Raw genomic sequence first — 18,828 nt, 5'->3', positions numbered from 1 at the left:
AATATTACATGTTTTATAATTATTATTTAATGTATCAATATATTTCTTGAAAATTATTAGTTCATGTAATTTAAATACTTGAGATAAAACTTATGAGCACTCTAATTAATAAAAGTGACTTTGAATTTTGTGCATCGATGCAAAAAATAACCCTTATGCATCACATTGAGCTTTGCACTTTGCACTTTGAAAACAATACTTCACATAATCATGCAAGAGTGCTTATAAATGATGTTTATTACATTAAACTGCAGTCGATATCTAATATATTGCCATAAAACCTCCAAGCGATGCAAACACCATGTTTTCATGTTGCATCAGTAAATTTCTTTAACATTCCAAAGCTGTCAAAAATTTGAAACACTATCAACCAATCAAAGCTAAACCCTCATGTAGGTAAAAATCAAGAGTTATTACGGCTGTTCATTCACTGCCTTGGGTTTACTTTAGAAATTCAATTCACGCATACAAGAATAAATTAACAATTAATCATCTCAGGTATTCAAAAATGTCAAAACAGATCCAAAAGCTTTGAACAATTTCTATAACTTTTTGGATGCACCAGCTGTGCATATCATCATTTTCACAATCTATCACAGCCTCACATGAGAGGATGGACTTCACCAACAACTGTAGTCATTATGATAAAAATTGCATAGGCTAATATTGGTATATAAAAAAGTAACTGAAAAGGGATTATAGCCAATTAGCCATTATGTTTACATTGCAAGCTGTGCAAAGAGATTACTGGATTCATTTTGATTACTGCATCTTGGTAAAACCACATTTAAGACCATTTAGGATTTTACTGTGCAACCAAAAGTGCACAAATATATCGTCGACAACTTCCCATTACTTTATAGCACTGAGATAAATTTTAAATTGTATGAATTACAATTATTACTATTCTAAGAGAGGAGAGAGGGGTGAAGAGGAGAGAGGGGTGAAGAGGGAGAGAGGGGTGGAGAGAGAGAGGATGAGAAAGAGGTAATATAGTTCAAAATGATGAGAGAAGTAATACAGTTCAAAAAAATAGCACTTCAGTGTGAAAGAAATTTAAAAGATTCAAAGATGAAAGAAAATAGCGAGCAAGGCAATTAAAAGGCATTTTATTTGGTTCGAAAAGCGTTTTCGGTGTCCTATTATTCACATCAAGCATTCCTCTTAAATGAATAATTATCTACCATGCCTAGCTAGTAACACATGCCCCAAGAATAACCCAATGACTAAACCAATTTTTAGACCTTTGGAAATTTCATTGTTCAACCATAAGTGCATATGAAATTTTTTTAGGCTTCCAACCGGGAATATTTAAATATTATATCTATTTGTCCTCAGTTTTTTAAATCCTAATTTTACATTCAATACTATTGAGTACTAAAAGTAACACCATTTTATGTAAGAAAAATAATTCATCATTACTAGGGCTGGCAATCAGTTAAATTTGAACGAGTCTACCATGATTTGAGTTTGAAATTGAGTGATTATGACGTCGAGCAAACAAGTCCTGACTTCAAGCTGACTTTAGTTTTCATTCGAGTTAGCAAAAAACACGTCACAATACCTATTATCCTGACAATTGTTTATCAAAAATCAAAAATAAATTTGCATAAACAAATGTACATAATAAGATACATACATGCAATCAAAGTCATCCATTAATAAAATTTTGTGCCCAATTGATGATCAACAATATTAAAAGTTCTTGAAATACATAAATAAATAATTTTAATAATCCTGAATATAATGGATGTTCCGTATTAATATTTAAAGCGCATAACATTAAAATCTAACAGGGAGAACAATCTAGGAGCTAAAACATCCAACCCTATGATTATATATATATTTGAAAGTCAAAGTTAGGGAATTTATTTTAGGAAAGCATTTTTAAGAATAAAAGCAGAGATTGATTGTGATCTTTTCCTATAATTTTGTTTTATTTTAGAAAAAGTATTTTTAGGAATAAAAGGAGAGATCAATTGTGGTCTTCTACCATGTTTTTTATCCTAATTTTTAAAAAAGAAATATTCTCCTATGATTCTATTTCATAAATTTTAGAAAAGAAATAAGCTAGTTAGTTATTTCATTTATTAGATACTTTTTAGTATATATATGTAGATGTGATGCCTTTTTTGTTAACAAGAAGAATAATAAATTAAAAAATTCTTCATGGTATCAGAGCTAGTCCTCTGAACCCTAATCCCTTCAGGCCGCCTCTCTCTAACAGATTCTTTCTAGTTGTCTCTTCTTTGTTTCTCAAGCAAATTCTCTATGGTCAGTTCTTGGACTTCTTCCATATTTCTAGCAACCATATTTAGTCCTCTCCCTCATCTTCTTCTTCGCAATATGGAATAGCGTCATCACAAACATCCAGCATCACGGCCCCAGAATCAGGAAGCAGTTCATAAATTTTAAATCTTGGTGAAAGTGATTATTCTCCTATTCTCAACGTAGAACACAAATTAAATGGCCATAATTATTTTCAGTGGTCACAATATGTGTCGCTATTTATTTGTGATAAGGGAAAAAAGATGAGTATCTCACGGGAGCAACATCCATGCAAGAGACTACAGATCTGGGTTTAAGAAAGTGGAAGATTTAAAATAATATGATCATATCATGGCTTATCAATTCCATGAACAATGACATAGGTGAAAATTTCTTACTCACATGATATTGGAAACAATTTGTCTTATTCGAAACTCACTCATAGACATGTCTAGAAAATGCAGTAATGTACAAGACGATTGTCAAACAAAAAAGGTTGTTCAAGTTTTTCTTAGGACATAACAGAGAGTTACATGATATTCGAGGTCGATTCATGGGCACTAAACTACTACGGTACTACCAAATCTTAGGGAGGCTTTCTAAAAGGTTAGGCGTGAGAGAGTAGAAAGAAAGTCGAGTAGTGGTCACTCGTCCGTCCATTTTGCTGATAGCTCAAATTCTAAAATAGTTGGAACAGGTTCCATTCAATTTACTAAAGAGTTGTATCTCAACAGTGTCTTCCAAGTTTCAAACTTGGATTTCATCCATTAACAAATTGGCTCGTTATCTTCAATGTGTTACTAAATTTTGTCCAAACTTGTGTGTTTTTAGGGCTTAAAATCAGGGAAGATGATTGGCAGTGCTAAACTATGCTCTGGGCTCTATCTCCTCCCATGTGATCAATCCTCAAACCAAGTTTATCAAGCAAGTTATGTCCATGCTCAAAGTTTATTAGAATCTTTCAATTATGTGTCAAATTCCAATATCAATAACAATAGTGAAATTATATTGTTACACTATTGTTCAGGTCATCCTAGCTTTGCGTATCTTGCAAAATTATTTATCAATAAAAGGCCTACATCTTTTCATTATGAAACTTGTCAAATTGCAAAGCATACTCACATACTCAAACTATATATCCTCAAATTTCATGCAAACCTTCAACTGCCTTTTCTTTAAACCATAGTGAGTTGTTGGGACCATCAAAAATAAAAAAAATATTTTGTGCACTAGATGATTTGTGACATTTGTTGATAATCATACAAGGTTAACTTGGGTTTTTCTTATGAAATAAAAGTATGAGGCCGGACAAATTTTTCAACCCTTCAACCTTATGTTTCAAAATCAATTCAACTCTAGGATCCACATACTCAAGTCAGATAATTCTAGGGAATACTTCACTAGTATTCTCAATACCTGCCTTCACATCATGAGATTATCCACATAAGTTCTTGTGTTGACACCCTCAACAAAATGGGGTGATAGAATGCAAGAATCGACATCTCTTGGAGGTTGCTCAGTGTCGTATAATTTCCTCTAATGTTCTGAATTATTTCTTGGGGGAAGCCATTGGGATAGACTATCAAGAAATTTTTGCTCGGTTGGTAGCTAAAAGATTTACACACTCCTATGGGATAAACTATCAAGAACCTTTTGCTCCTATAGCAAAACTTAACACTATCATAATTCTTCTCTCAGTTGCCAACTAGGATTGGTACTTGCAACAACTAGACATAAAAATATCTTTCTAAATGGTGACCTCGAAAAGGAAATCTACATGAAAATCCCACCTGGTTTTGAAAAAAAGAATAGCAAAGAATCAGGTTTGCAAACTAAAAATTTCCTTGTACGGCCTTAAACAATCTCCCCAAGCCTGGTTTGATAAATTCATAAAGGTTATTTTTAACCTAGGCTACATATAGGGTCAAGCTGATCATATAGTGTTCGTAAAGAAATCTCACACTATGAAAATTGCTATATTGATAGTCTATGTCAATAAGATTACTCTATCTGGAAATGATGGGGAAGAATTATAGAATTTGAAGAAGTATTTGTCAGAAGAGTTTGATGTAAATGACCTTGAAAATCTTAAATATTTCTTTGGAATTAAATTGGCTAAAGACTTATTGGATGTCTTATCAATCTTTCACGCACTTAGCCATATATTGATTTTAAAGTGTATTGTAAGTCAATTCATGCACAATCCTACAGAGGAACACAAGGAAGCATTCTAGAGGATTCTTAGATACTTAAAGATGATAGCAAGGAGAGGCCTATCTTCGTAAAGACAATAAATCATGACACTGAAGTGTATTCAGATGCATATTGGGCAGAAAACATCATTGACAGACGGTCAACTTCTGAGTACTAATTTTTTGTCTGGATAATCTTGTTGTCTATAGGAGTAAGAAGCAATCAGTGGTAACCAGAAGTAGTGCAAAAGCCAAGTACAAAGCACTGACAAAAAGAATTTGTCAAGGGATTTTGATGTGAAACAATCCATGCGAAAGTGATTTGCTTAATGAAGTTTGCACGTTTTAGAATTAGAGGCAATAGTAAGCAAGATCTTATGCAGAATTGAATGATAAGTTAAATATTAAAGTGGTACCTAGCTTAGTTTATCCCACATGCATAGAAGTTAAGTTCAAAGATAGCCAGCTTAATCCAACATTGCATACATGGATAGTTCCAACAATAGATTCCAATACTAATAATAAGATTAGTCTATGAAATGACCATCACACAACTCTTCTAATTACTAGGCTTTAGCGGAGAAGCATTAATACAACCTTCATGAAGATAATAAATTCACATTCAATGATGCAACTATGAAGATAGAGAGTCGGGTGTCGAATTTACCCAAAGACAAGATAGATACGCGCTCCGGCAAAGCTGTTTGGTAGTTGGGAATGAAGTGGGCAGCAACCACGAACCTCCTCGCACTAAGGAACACCCGGGAAGAGGTGCAAAAATTCAAGACAGCAGCCACGTGGTCTACCGGGATAACTTTGTTGCTGATTTGGGCACTCTTGAATAGAGGACATCAATCTGGAACTTTCCCAAGCAGTGGACAGCAGGTGGAAATGCCAGAAAATCTGTAACAGCTTTTAGGATTCTTCTGGACAGCAACATAACTCCTGCAGAGGCTCTATTTTCAACAGTCATGGGAAGGGTTTGGAAGAGTAACCCGTGGAGGAAGAAGGGGGATTGATTTCAAATCTGAAACAATGTCAGCTTGTTGACGTTGGAAGAGGGACTTAGTTGGAGAAAACAAATCAAGTCGGGAAGGGAGCTCGGGTAGGAGAGAAAAGCTTCAGGAGAAAAACAATTTCAGATTTCTAAAATTGAGCTCTAGTGAGGAGACGTGGAGAGGGGAAACTAATTTGAAAATCAAATTAATTTCCAAAGGAAAGGGGGGTGGCGGTTTAGTGAGGGATTAGTTGATGGGAGGCAATTAATGTAATTGAAGAGAGACTTAATGGGTAATGGTGGCCGGCCATAGAGCAAGGAGAGAGAGGTTTGGAATTTAAAAGGTGGGGCCCACATTTGAATAATTAATTCCCAATCAAATCTGAAATTATAATTTCAGATTTGATTATTTCTTAAGTAACTCTCAAAATTGATTTATTAAGAGGAAATAGAATTTGAATTTCAAAAGGAGCATTAATCCCCTTAAATGTCTATCATAAATAGATGAAGACAAATTAGGAAATTTAATTAAATATGGATTTGAAATTCTAACAGACTTGGGTCCAAGGAGGGGAGCCGGCGGCAAGGTGGGTGCTGGGCGGCAGGCTAGGGGCCACGGCTGGTTGCTGGGGGAGGGGAGTGAGGGTCGGCTGAGGGATTAATAACGGGAGGGAGCAATTGACCGACGGCCAATTTTCTGGCCGGACCAACAGAGCCGGCGGCAAGGAGGAAGTGGGGAGGGGATTCCAGCGCCTGGAAACAGAGGTTGGGGGGGGGGGGATTCCAGAGCCTGGAAGCATGATGAAAATTGTGGAGAAAATTCTGAATTTTCTAACCTCACGCACCTCTTCGAGATCTCAAAGGGAGATTGTAAAAATGTCGGAACTCACACAGAGATCCACGAAATTCCCCTCAAGAACTCACGAAGAGAACTAGGGAAATGGAGAGAAGAAGAAAAGATATTGAGTAGAAAACCAAGAGCTCCACCAAGGGGCTGTTGGGTATTACTTTGAGCCTCTCCTAGGCTTTCCTCACTTGAGAACTCACAAAGAGAACTCTATAACTCACAAAGAGATCCAAAACCAAAATTTTCATTAGCAATAATCATCATCCCTTTCCAATTGGAAGGGGAGGGCTTAAATAGCCAAATATATGAAGGAAAATAAAAAAGACACAATTGCCCCTAGGGCAAACATAAGACAAAGCTCTTAAGTGAGGGTAGAAGGGAAAAGTACAAATAACAAATAAAATACATAAAAATAAATAGACACGATCGTAGCCGTTGATCTTCGATGTCCTCATCAGATTTGGATATAAAGGGTTCTTAGTGAACTGGGACAATGAGTTCATCTCCTATTTCTGATGATGTGTGATAAGCAGGCAGCTATCAGCATAGCTAAGAATCTCGTGCATCATGACAGGAGTTAGCACTTTGAAATTAACAAACACTTCATTACTGAGAAGGTGACTAGTGAGAGTGTTAATTTGAAATACATCTTTATCAAGCAACAAACTACAGACATCCTCGCCAAAATTCTACCTAAACCTAACTTTAAAGACTTAATTTGCAAGCTTAGATTATATGATATATTCTCCAGCTTGAGGGAGAGTGTTGAATATTTGAAAGTCAAAGTTAGGGAATTTATTTTAGGAATAAAAGGAGAGATCGATTGTGATCTTCTCCTATGATTCTGTTTTTATTTTAGGAATGTATTTTTATGAATAAAATGAGAGATCAATTGTGATCTTCTCCTATAATTTTGTTTCCTAATTTTTAGAAAAGATTTCTTCTCCTAAAATTCTATTTCCTAAATTTTAGAAAAGAATTAAGCTACTTAGTTATTTCCTTTATTAAAGGATTTTTAGTATACACATGTAGATATAGTATTGTTTTTTGTTAAGGAGAAGAATAATCAATTAAGAAACTCTTCAATATATATATATATAGAGAGAGAGAGAGAGAGAGAGAGAGAGAGAGATTATTCAACACCTCAGTCACTCAAATTTTGGACAAATGGAAAGCTTTTTTAGTATAATTGTCAGTCAAATTATGATTATCAAGTTTCACCCATGCCATTATTTAGCTTGACATTAGTTGATAAGATGTGCAGGCATGTGACATCATATTAAAACGGGACACACGAAATATAACAAAGCATAATAATTATGCCTTCTTTGCAATATGTTAAACATGCTCAATTGATTGATGCGATTTTAAACAAACTGAGATGCAAAAATTATAATTAAAGATATTATAATTAAATTGTTTCATTTCACTCTATTATACCAGGAGTTCTAAAGGTATTTGACATATCTTAGTTTCCATCTGTCTGGGTAAAGAATTCCACATCTATTTTAAGCACAAAGGGCAGGGAAGAATGTTAGTAAATTACGTAACAAAATATAGTAATTGAAAAATATTTAGATATATGATGCATTTCCCCGTATAATAGCTGGTGATGAATTAATACAGATAAACTTGAAATATACCAAAGGCAGTGAAGAATGCCAGTAAATTAAATAATGAAATATATTTACTAAAGAATTATCATTAGTATATGATGAATTTCCACATAGCTTGTGATGAATTATACAGACAAAAGAAAATAAGAAACCTTTCTTACTTGAAATCCAACAAAGGGCGAATATAATTTTGACCGAACATGTAATAGTCAAAAGGCTCTCGTATAGCTTTGTGATGAGCTCCAAAAATGAAAGGGTTCTGCAGCATAAATCAGGACCACAATAATCACGCAATACCAGAAGAAGTAAAACTTGTGATCGAATTAGAATTACAATCATTGAACAAGCAAAAAACTGGAAAAACTCGAGGACCTCTATGTCCATGAGAATTCGATCAAATGCAACTGTCATATTGGAATGTATGATTTCATCTGCATCTGGAAGTCCACTTTGCACAACCTACAATTATGCAAAATATTATATGTATCCCATCATATGGGAGAAATACAAGCATAATGAGAATCATTGAAGTAGGTACATAATAGGCAAAACAAATTTACAGAAGAATCAAATAATCTAATGCTTGACAAATGACAAATACGTGGAGCATAGAAAATGTTTAAATGAAGCTTCAAATTTAATATTAGGATAAGGAACAAGATGGATCACATGTCTCATAGGCAAATTCTACAAAAGCAAAAAGGCCTTCAAAATAGGGACTAGATTTCCATTTTAGTATAAACTAAATTTTAAAAAGACAATCATATACCAATTTAGTTGGCCAGCATACCAAGCTACAGAAAAGTAAAGCCATAAACTAGAGTTTAGGCAGAAGATATGATGTAATATATTATATGAAAGCATGAATTAAGATTCATAATTTAATAGGACATAAGCAAAATGCACTCAGCTGCTGTTGCTGTAAATGAGAAACAAGAACTTTACCATATTTTGCAAGATTTAATCATTGAATTTCGAGATTTAGCTGTGTTTAAAAACAATAAGATGGCTGTGTGGAAAAACAAAAAAAGGGTAAAGAGAAAAATAATTATATCTCAGATGATATAGAAGTGGCGCTTACAAAAAACTAAGGTTGTAGAAAAGAGATTTAGAAGCTTTGGGAAATTTGGGCATTTACAATAAAAAGTAGAAGATTCACCAACAAAGCCAGGAGATATGCCGGTAGTAAAAGAAGGAACAGTGGTAACATGGCAAGAAATGTGCAAGGAGACACGTGTAAACGAGAGCTGAAACCTCAGCAAACTCAAAAAGGAACAAATAGCAAGAATGACTTCATAAAGCTAAGCTTAAGAAGTTGGTAATATGTTAATGATGAAAATTGTATGCTACAACATTCACCACCATACTTAAAGTAAAATCAAGCTGTTAAATCATTTAGGATAATCAAACAAAAACAACTAATTAAGAATAAAGCCTTGAACACTTGGCGAGCCTTTGAATCCAGCAAAGCCAATATATCTTTTAACAAACACGGGGGAAATGAAAAAATGAAAGCCAACCAGTGTATGATAAACAGAAACTACAATAAAAAAAAAAGTTCATGATACTATATTACCATTGGAAAAATTCATAAAACTGAACTAATCATAATCAAAATGTACAGTAGTAGCACTTGAAATTTTATACCGCATTTCGGTAACTATGATAGAGTTCCTCCAATCCATGAGCTATATCTGATGAAAGCCTTCCATTTTCAACTTCCTTTCTGACATAAGAAAGCAGTTCTGTGGGATAAATGATCGAAGGTAAAGAAGAGAAAGATATCCATAAGAATTGTTTAACAAAGCAAGCTTGGAGTAACAAGAAAAAAGTTCATTAACAACAGTTGCTAGACTCCAACCTTTAAGATTTCCCCAATAACCGTTAATTTCCTTGCTCATGCAGAAATACGTAGCAATCATTTTAGTCTTCCGGAATTATATGGTAAAAAGAAATCTCCTTTACTAGAATGTGTAATGAAGAGGCAAAAGGAAATGATGTGACCCTCCCTCCAAACGTCTCAGATTGTGATGCAAGCAAAAATTTGGAAAAGACCCAAATTTTTGCTAGCAATAGTAACTATTCTTAGGATAATAAGAAATAACACGAAATACTCAAAATACACCTTTGATATCATGAAAAGACACAACTTTTGACGCTTACAAACACAAACATAAACAACACCTAAAGGAGCTCTTATTTGTTTGAGACGAAAGATATACATGGGGTGGACACTTGCAGGGAAAAGAATTAGATAAGAAGTCCGAGACGAAGGGAGGACAAGCTCGCAAGCTTTCCTAGAGGAGAAGAGAAGCACGGAACAAGCTTGCAAGCTTTTCCAAAGAAAGAAGAAAAACCCTCAGATTTTTCGATCCAAAAATTCCATCCTAACTTCCTTTTTTCTTTGCCCAAACACCTTATATTTATAGGAGAAAAGCTAGCAGCCAAACAGTCCAAATATATCCCCCATTAAATCCATTAAATTCAAGCAAATGGAAGGCTAAAAGTCAGTCCATATTAGCACCCAAACAGCCACACAAAAAGCAGCAGCCAAAAAGCAACACAGAAACCGGGTCAAGCAGCCATGGGAAAGCAGCCAGGGAAGAAACCAAAAAGGCAGCACAAGAACTGGAACCAGCAGCCAGGGGAGCCGAACCATGAGGGAAAACCGAAGAGACCAAGGGAAGGGGAAAGGAATAGGCAACTAAGGGGAGAAGAGCCAAGGAGGGGGAAACCAAAGAGTCAAAGGCAAGGGGGAATGAACCAAATAATGACAAGTTATGAGCTAAATAAGTAGAAGAAGCTCATTAATGAGCTGCCTTTTAGTAGAGGAAATTGAAGCTCACAAAAGTTACAACCCAAGATGTTTTGACACTCCCTCCCCCCCCCCCCCCCCCCCTTCTCTTTGCATACATCAAATTGCCTTCATAGAATGTGGATGGTATACCACAATTTAACAACAGAATGCAGATTTAATCAATTTCTTTAACTCCGTCTCTTTATAAGAAGAAAACAACACAGGAAACCATCTGGATGTATGTCGTATGCATAAGTAGGATGAAAGGGTCACAATGTTTTATCTCAAGAAAATACAATTGAATATATTCATCTACATCAAGATCTGACTAATAAATCACTCGATAGTGTTCAAGCCATCACATTTTCGTAACATGCACAGTGGAAGAAGGTTAGATTTAAAAATTATAAATAAGAATCATTTTATTCTTATTATTCTTTTGATAACCACTGACTATGGCCATCCCTCCTGATCCTGCCATCCTGTTTAGTCCAGCAAACTTACCCAATCTGCTGCATTCCAAGCAAACAACAATAACCCGGTGCAACTTTCACAATTAAGAATGATAGACAAGCTCAGATAGCAACAGGCCCTTCAAACACCAAAAATTAAACGAAGGATAAACAGGGAAACAGAGTTATGCGCGCACACACACCTTATGAGCAATATTGATGATAGATTTATTATTACAATATATTTCCATTTTTTAAATTCTAAAATAATTTTAATCCACAGAAGCTCATTGTTCTAAATTTAAATTCAACACTAGATCTTGAAAAAACATGGTATTTCTTACTTCTCCATATGATGAAATTTCCTCCCAAAAAAACAGTATCTAGTTGTGGATCATCTACCCATTGGTGATCATATATAGACAGCATTAGTATACCCTTCAATTTATAAATTATTCTATTTTTTCTAGAGAATTTATATATCAAGATTTGATTTAAAATATTTGAAGCTTATATAAATAGCTTGAAAGTGAGATTCTTTGGGTTTGTACATGAATTGACTAATGAAACTCGTCGCAAATGTGATGCATAGACGAGTGTGAGATCGATAGATCATTTTTCCGACAAATCATTGATGTTTTCTCATATCTAATTTTTTTCTTCTTCATTTACATCCAATTTTTAGCATGGTTTAATTGAAGTTTCACAAGATTTGCAATCAATCATTTTTATTTCTTTCAATGGATCCATAACCTATTTTGTTGTTGAGAGAGGACTATTTTTATAATAATTAAACAATTTATATTCCCAAAAATTATTTGAATTTACTCAACTCTTTAATCTTAAAATTTCCAGCAAATTTTCCCTCAAAAACTCATTTTCCCTATCATCATCACCAAAGAATTGAAATTTTACCATCAGTGGAGTATTTTTCAAAGAGGGCATGATCTCATTGGCATTGTTTGTATTCAGTTTCATTCATGACTTTTGTGCATTGCCCAAACAATGCTCTTAGAGATTGTTTAAAGCCACATAGAGCATTTTTAATATGCACATTTTATTCTTTATGAAAGAACAATCAAATCCAGATGGTTGATCCATATAAACTTTTTTAATAATCTTATATAGAAAATTATTCTTTACAATATACTGCTACATGAATCATCCACAAGATGGCAAAAGAAATTAATATGCGTATTGTATTCATTTTCACAGCAGTAGCCAAAGTTTATTGGTAATCAATTCTATAAGATTAAATATATCCTTTGGCTATCAATCTAGCTTTATATCATTCCAGACTTTCATCTATTTTATAATTTATTTAAAAAATTACGTATAATCATTTTTCTTAAATTTTGTAGTTCAAAAACCTTCCAAATATGATTTTTTTCAAAGCATTCATCTCTTCCCACATGTCATACTTCCAATTTTTAGTTTTAAATGATGCAAATAACAATTGTAGTACTATAATGGAATTAGAGCAGATATTTATAAGTAAAGCTTTATGGGTATGAGAAAAAAAATTCAAACGTGTAATGTGAGATGGGACATATAGGAAATGTATATTAATGGGGTTAGTATATAGGAATTGTATAAGCTTGCAGGAGATTTTAACTGGGCTTATTCCATTTTGTATAGGCTTGTAGGGGTACTAGGGTTTTAATTTTTTGGAGTTGTGTTATAGGAATATCAAGATGAAAATTTGAAGTTCCATCTTTAGAGAGGATCTCTCAACTAGAATATGAGTTTGACTGAAAAAACTTAGCTTCTCATCAAAGGTGGAAATTTTAAAGTATGGAATTTTTGGAGGTAAGCTCGTAACACCTATACCCTTTTGAGTAGAGGAACATCTAGTAAAAACATATTTGAGAGCTCTAGAATCAAATTTACCCTTGTGTTGTTATGGATATAGACACAAGCAATACGCCCAAAGGTTTTTGGAAAAAAAATTTAGTGTTATTTGTGTTGAAGAATTCAGCTAAATAATTTATAAGATTTCTAAAGCCAGTCACCATTGAGAATATTTTATTGATTAGATATGTGATGGTTAAGATTGCTTCTCAAGAATATTATATTGATTAGGTATGTGGCAGTTAGGTTTGGTGAATGATATACCTTTTTTATGGAAGAAATATGATAATGTGTTACTAATATAATCACTGGCATTATCAGTCCAAAATACATTACTATAGCATTGAATTATTTTTTAATTATGGCATTAGAAATGAAAAAAATAATATTATTAGATCTTTATTTGATAAAATATGCTCGTGTCATCTAAGTGCAATCATAAATGAAGGTCATAAATCCTGAAATTCCATAAATGTCAAATATTTTGGAAGGTTTCCAAATGTTTGAGTGAATAATTAGAAAAAGAGTAAAGGATCCAAAATCACTTTAAAAAAAATTAGCATAATCATGCTTGATAATTTCACAAGCCTCGATGAAAATTTTTCATGTTTACAATAAAAATAAAATAAAATTACATTGTAGGGTTTAAAAAAAGAGAGGCCTCAGCCTAGAATGTTGTTTCCAAATATCTTCTCTATTGAGAGTGAAAAAGAAGAAACATGGCAAATAATTTTTATCTTCAAGAAGATATAGTCTACCATTTTCTTTAACTTACCAAATCATCTTTTCCATAGTGAGATCCTGAAATACATAATAATTAGCAAAGAAAAGTTACCTTGCAATCATAGTCTTTAGTGATTTTTTGAATTGATAAAAGATTTACTATAATATTACGAACATGCAACACATTACTTAGGATAAATGTGGATGAAATTGAAATATTTCTCTAACTTAAAACAACTGGTAGACAATCATTGATCACTTTTATTTTTCTATTGTTGAGATGGGATTTGTAAGTTTGAAAAAGATTGGCAATATTAGTCATATGATAAGTAGAACCTAAATCTAAAATCCATATGTGAGAAAATTTATTTAAGGCACTGAAAACACAACTTATTGATGTATTATCAAAGGCATCTTTATGGTGAAGGCAGCAACTTGATTGGTGTTCTCTTAGGATGGTGATGAAATTATTGTGGTGAAGCTAGAATGTAGGTTTTTGAACAGATTTGAGTCTGAAACTTCTAAGCTCCAAAAAGATGAATTTTCCTTGGAGAAAAATAATGAGAAACTCCATATCAAAGATTTAGGATGTTAGGGAACTAATGGTAATGTTTTTATGGATTTTGGATCAGTGTTTGAGAAGCTACTAAACTTTTAACTTGAATTGCTCATGGCAGAAAATTATCTCTCCACATTGGAAGTTTGGCTATGGTATATTAGAGTTCTTAGAGAGTTGAGACCTTTGAAGGCTATGAGAAATGTGTGGGGTATTTAGGAGAATATTTGAGAGTTTGGATATGTTTGTGGGTTAAGGAATGCTAAGTTTGAATCTAAGTAGAGAAGATGAAAATTGTGTTGGAAAAGATTATGGAAAATAATAAGAGATAACTAAGGACTCACCAAAGCCCTTGAGGATCAGCAAACAAGCTTCCCCAATGAGTAGAACAGCCACCGAGCCTTTCCACATGAAATTTATACAATTTAAAAAATATTTTTTATTCAATGAATCAAAAGTACAAAACAATGTTTTATTTATAGGCATTTTTATAGCATGGCCAACTTCGAAAAGCCTTACAAGATAAATATTATTATATTGATTAATGACAAGTCATAATACTAAAAATTAAATTAAATTAAAAGCTTCCAAATACATAAAAATTCAGATTGGCCACAAATGGCAATTAGAGTGGTCATGAAATCAATCAATTTATAAAAATATTTGCCCTTTTGACTTGTTTGGCCTATCTACCATCAAGAAGCCTTAAATTAAGCTTTCAAATTATTCTCTTATAATTTTAATAGTATGGGATGTTCATGGTCTTACACAAAAAGTTTTGCATGATAACTTACACAAATTCTAATGAATTTTTTCTTATAACTTGCACAAATTCTAATGATGGGTCTTAGTTTGTGATATTGTCATTGTCCTTTATTTTGGAGCTGCATCATCAGAGTTATAAGTCGTATCATTTTAAGTTAGAGAACATAATCCAATGATTTTTTCATAGAGCGGAGAAAGTTTCTAAATTTGTCATTTTAATGGATTGAGCACTTCTAATTCCATAAGGCAGACATGCCGTATTTGTGGTTTTTTTTTTATTTCCACGATATTTTTGTGAAACTATCTCTTGCATTAGTTACACCTAAATTGCTTTTAGAATAAGACTTTTGCCCTTCATTAAGAAAAGAGTCTACAATAGTAAGTCCCTTAGCTTGGAAATCGGTGGTTGACATGGCAAATGTTTCAGTGATCGAAGCATCTAACATTACCACCCTTCTTCAATCTTCAGGTCTTATACAAGAAAAAAAAAAAGTGGCAGTAGGTTTTCTTCGCTTAAGATTTGAACATGACTTTGATCAAAATCTTTATTAAGATTTAAAACAAACTTAAATATAAATTCCCTTTCTAAAAATTGCTTAGGAATTACCACAACATGTCATCTTAAGATATTGATAATAATCCAATTCAAACTAAAAAGATTCATTGCATTCAAATCCTTACATGAAGAATACTTTGTTTGGTTGTTAAAATCTTAATTTTGATCTCGTAAATGAGTGTAACATCTTTCACTTTTGAAAGCGTTTATTAGATGGTGGCCTAAATTTCTTTTGCAGTAGAGAGGAATATATATGACCCACTAATTTTAGATATAATGGTATTCTACAACCATATAATGATCATGGAATTTGTTTCATCCCAAGGTACAAATTTGGGTCTTTTAGCTTCGAATGGGATCCACAAGATGGAGAATATTTACTTTTTCTTTCAGAAATCTTCAAAATTTATGATCATTTCAAATAATTTCTCCCATTCATATAAAGCTTGTATCCTTCGAGTTCTCTTTTAGTCTGATATCATCATTCATGATAGTCACATCTTTATAAAGGAAGTCAAAAACCAGTCATAATGAAGAGAAGAAAAATCTCGATAAGAAGGGAGAAAGAAAAAATAACAAATTTTAGAAGATAAAAATCTCAATCTCTGTCTGATACCACGCAAAAATTAGAAAAAAAAAATCATTGAATTTTACTGTTTTACTCTATACAAAGGTTGCAAGTATTTATAGATTTCTTAAACAGGTTTATAATGAAATAAAATCAAATATATTCACCAAAAAAAACACTCCCCAAGAGGGATTGACAGCTAGAATAGTAAGAGGAATATGTATTGCAATCTAAGGTCCATAAGATGATTGAACTAACAATTAGAACTCTTACTCTATGTGCTCAAGAATCCCTACTAAGATTGGTTGACTTGTTGGTTGCACAATCCTTTAACAACTTATAATTTTAGTGGGTTATATAATAATGATTATCATTCATTATTACTAAACTTGAATTATGGAGTGTGATTTTAGTAGTAATAGATCTAGTGAGGGGATTGTGACTTTGGGCGATCAAATCATTAATAAGAGTACACGTTTTAGATGGGATATTATCAGTAGAATTCAAGTTGCATGGTTGAAATGGAGGAATGCATCAGGCTTGTTGTGTGATAGAAAAGTCTCCCTCAAATATAAGGGAAAATTCAATAAGATGGTGGTGAGACATGCAATGCTTTATGGTGCATTGGTGTCGAATGTTGGCCATTAAAAGATAAGCATAATACTAAGTTAAGTGTTCTTTACCCTTAGAGATAGGATACGAAATGAGCATATACGTGAAAAGGTTGGAGTAGCTCCAGTGGAAGATAAGATTAGAGAGAGTCGCCTTAGATAGTTTGGTCATATAAAACGGCGGCCTTACGATGCCCGGTTAGAAAAGTAGAGGTATCATATTTGCTAATGTTCAGAAATGTAGAGATAGACCTAAAAAGGCTTGGTTAGAAAATATTAAAAATGATCTTTCTTTATTATATTTAAACGAGAATTTGACTTTTAACAGGACAACGGAGAAAAAGGATTCATGTAGCCGACCCCACGTAGTGGGACAAAGACTTGATGTTGTTATTGTTGTATCCATTATTACTAAAAGATGAATCGATATCTAAATGTTATAAGTTTCAGTATCTTTGATTATTATACAAATGTTATAAGTTTCAGTATCTTTGATTATTATACAAACAAAAAAAGGATATAAGTAAGAAAATATATTCTAGAGTTATAACTACATGACAAAAATAGAGAAACATTGTGCAATAAGAACACCAAAAAAAGTCATAAGTGAATTTTATATAAGTATTTTTAGGCAAGATATATTGTTTGGATCAGAGTATTTTGGTAATAAAGAATAATTGGCAGCCAATATAAGTGTGGTAGGAGACGAGAATATTAATAATAAATTAAGAATTAATTATATAGAAGGTGTGTATGAGTAGCACATTTTTTTAAGTAAATGCATCATAAAATAAAATTATAGTTTGGGCATGTACAAAAAATGCAAAAGATGCATCAATAAAATGGATAGGTAAAATAAATGAGGACAGATGGAAAGAGAAAAGAATGATCTAAAAGTATCAAGGGAAAAGCTGTGCAAAAAAGGTTTTACACTTCATAGAACATTCAATACTTGTGGATCAATAATACGCCCAACTATTAACAATGAATCTCATCCATACATGAGACATTAAAAGATACCAAAAACACCTGGCAAGTCTAACTCGATTTAGTCAAATGTGAATTAGCTGCAATGTCAGACATTCAAACCTAGTCAATAACATGGGTCATGACTCGCAAGCAACATGACAACCAAGTCGCATAATTAATTGTTGAGGAAACAATCAAATTAACCAAAACAACTATTAAAAAAAAGTTCAGTGCAATCAATCCATTAAACCTCCTTGCTCTACTTAGCCGAAATACTCAACAAGTATCCAACTAGAATGATCATCTACGCTGATCAAAATCAAAGTACGGAAAATGGCAACTAGCTAGAGATATTCTTAATCCATGTGATTATACAATGACTGTGTTTCCTAGTTGTCAATGGTGTATCAATTCATTCAATGAAGCAACAACCTATTGAAATAGAGATCGACCCATGTCCTTGGAAATTGAATAAATCTTATCAAGCATGAAAAACCCCTCACATTTAGTGGAATTTTTAAAAATTTTATTTTTATTTCTCCTTGAGCCGAAGGTTGCAACTGAGAGGCTCATGAATACCTAAACATGGGGAGCTTGTCATTTCCACTCTTTTCTTCAATCGCTAGACTGTTTTAGAGAGAGAGAGAGGCTCTAGCATGGTGGGAGGTGGCCCTAGGTCACCTCTTTTCCACTCCAATGGCAAAGGTAGGAGAAATGCATCATCAGGAAATTATTGGAAGGTGTTAGAGGATGGAAACCCCACACTTGGCAAGTTCGATGGATGCTGTAGCCATTTGGATAGGGGCGGCCAAGTCATGCCTCCTCCAAGAATGGAAGTTCTCAAGGAAAATCGCAAGGCAGGATTTGGAGTCGTTCCTCTGAGAAGGGTTGTAGGACCATTCAATTTCAGTCAATGCATGTATTTGGGTTGCACAGATATGTATCAATTTTAACTAACGAGTCTACTCTGCAGCAGGCAAGTTGAGCCCTTTCAGCTTTAGTAAAGCTAGTTGGGAGAGGGAGAAGCCTATTCACATCAAGAGAGTTGGAGAGGACCACT

General features: G+C 33.4%; 1 protein-coding gene across 7 annotated transcripts in view; it reads right to left on the bottom strand.

The window, feature by feature from the left end:
* LOC110106934 (glycerol-3-phosphate acyltransferase, chloroplastic) overlaps positions 1 to 18,828 on the bottom strand; it is a 68,665-nt gene that overhangs the window by 45,473 nt on the left and 4,364 nt on the right. For 5 of the 7 annotated variants that reach the window (XM_020837031.2, XM_020837032.2, XM_028695782.1 and 2 more), the window contains exons 2-4: positions 9,568 to 9,665; positions 8,293 to 8,379; positions 8,082 to 8,179 (exon numbers count right to left, since the gene is read on the bottom strand). In XM_020837031.2, coding sequence (XP_020692690.1) covers positions 8,082 to 8,179; positions 8,293 to 8,379; positions 9,568 to 9,665 — 283 coding nt within the window. The remainder of the gene's footprint in view (positions 1 to 8,081; positions 8,180 to 8,292; positions 8,380 to 9,567; positions 9,666 to 18,828) is intronic. The other 2 variants (XM_020837035.2, XM_028695783.1) reach the window with 1 other exon arrangement.

The sequence above is a fragment of the Dendrobium catenatum genome, unplaced genomic scaffold (assembly GCF_001605985.2).
Source record: "Dendrobium catenatum unplaced genomic scaffold, ASM160598v2 fragScaff_scaffold_674, whole genome shotgun sequence".
Classification (NCBI taxonomy): Eukaryota; Viridiplantae; Streptophyta; class Magnoliopsida; order Asparagales; family Orchidaceae; genus Dendrobium; species Dendrobium catenatum.
The sequence above is the reverse complement of the archived record's forward strand: the minus strand, read 5'-3'. Positions and strand labels throughout refer to the sequence as shown.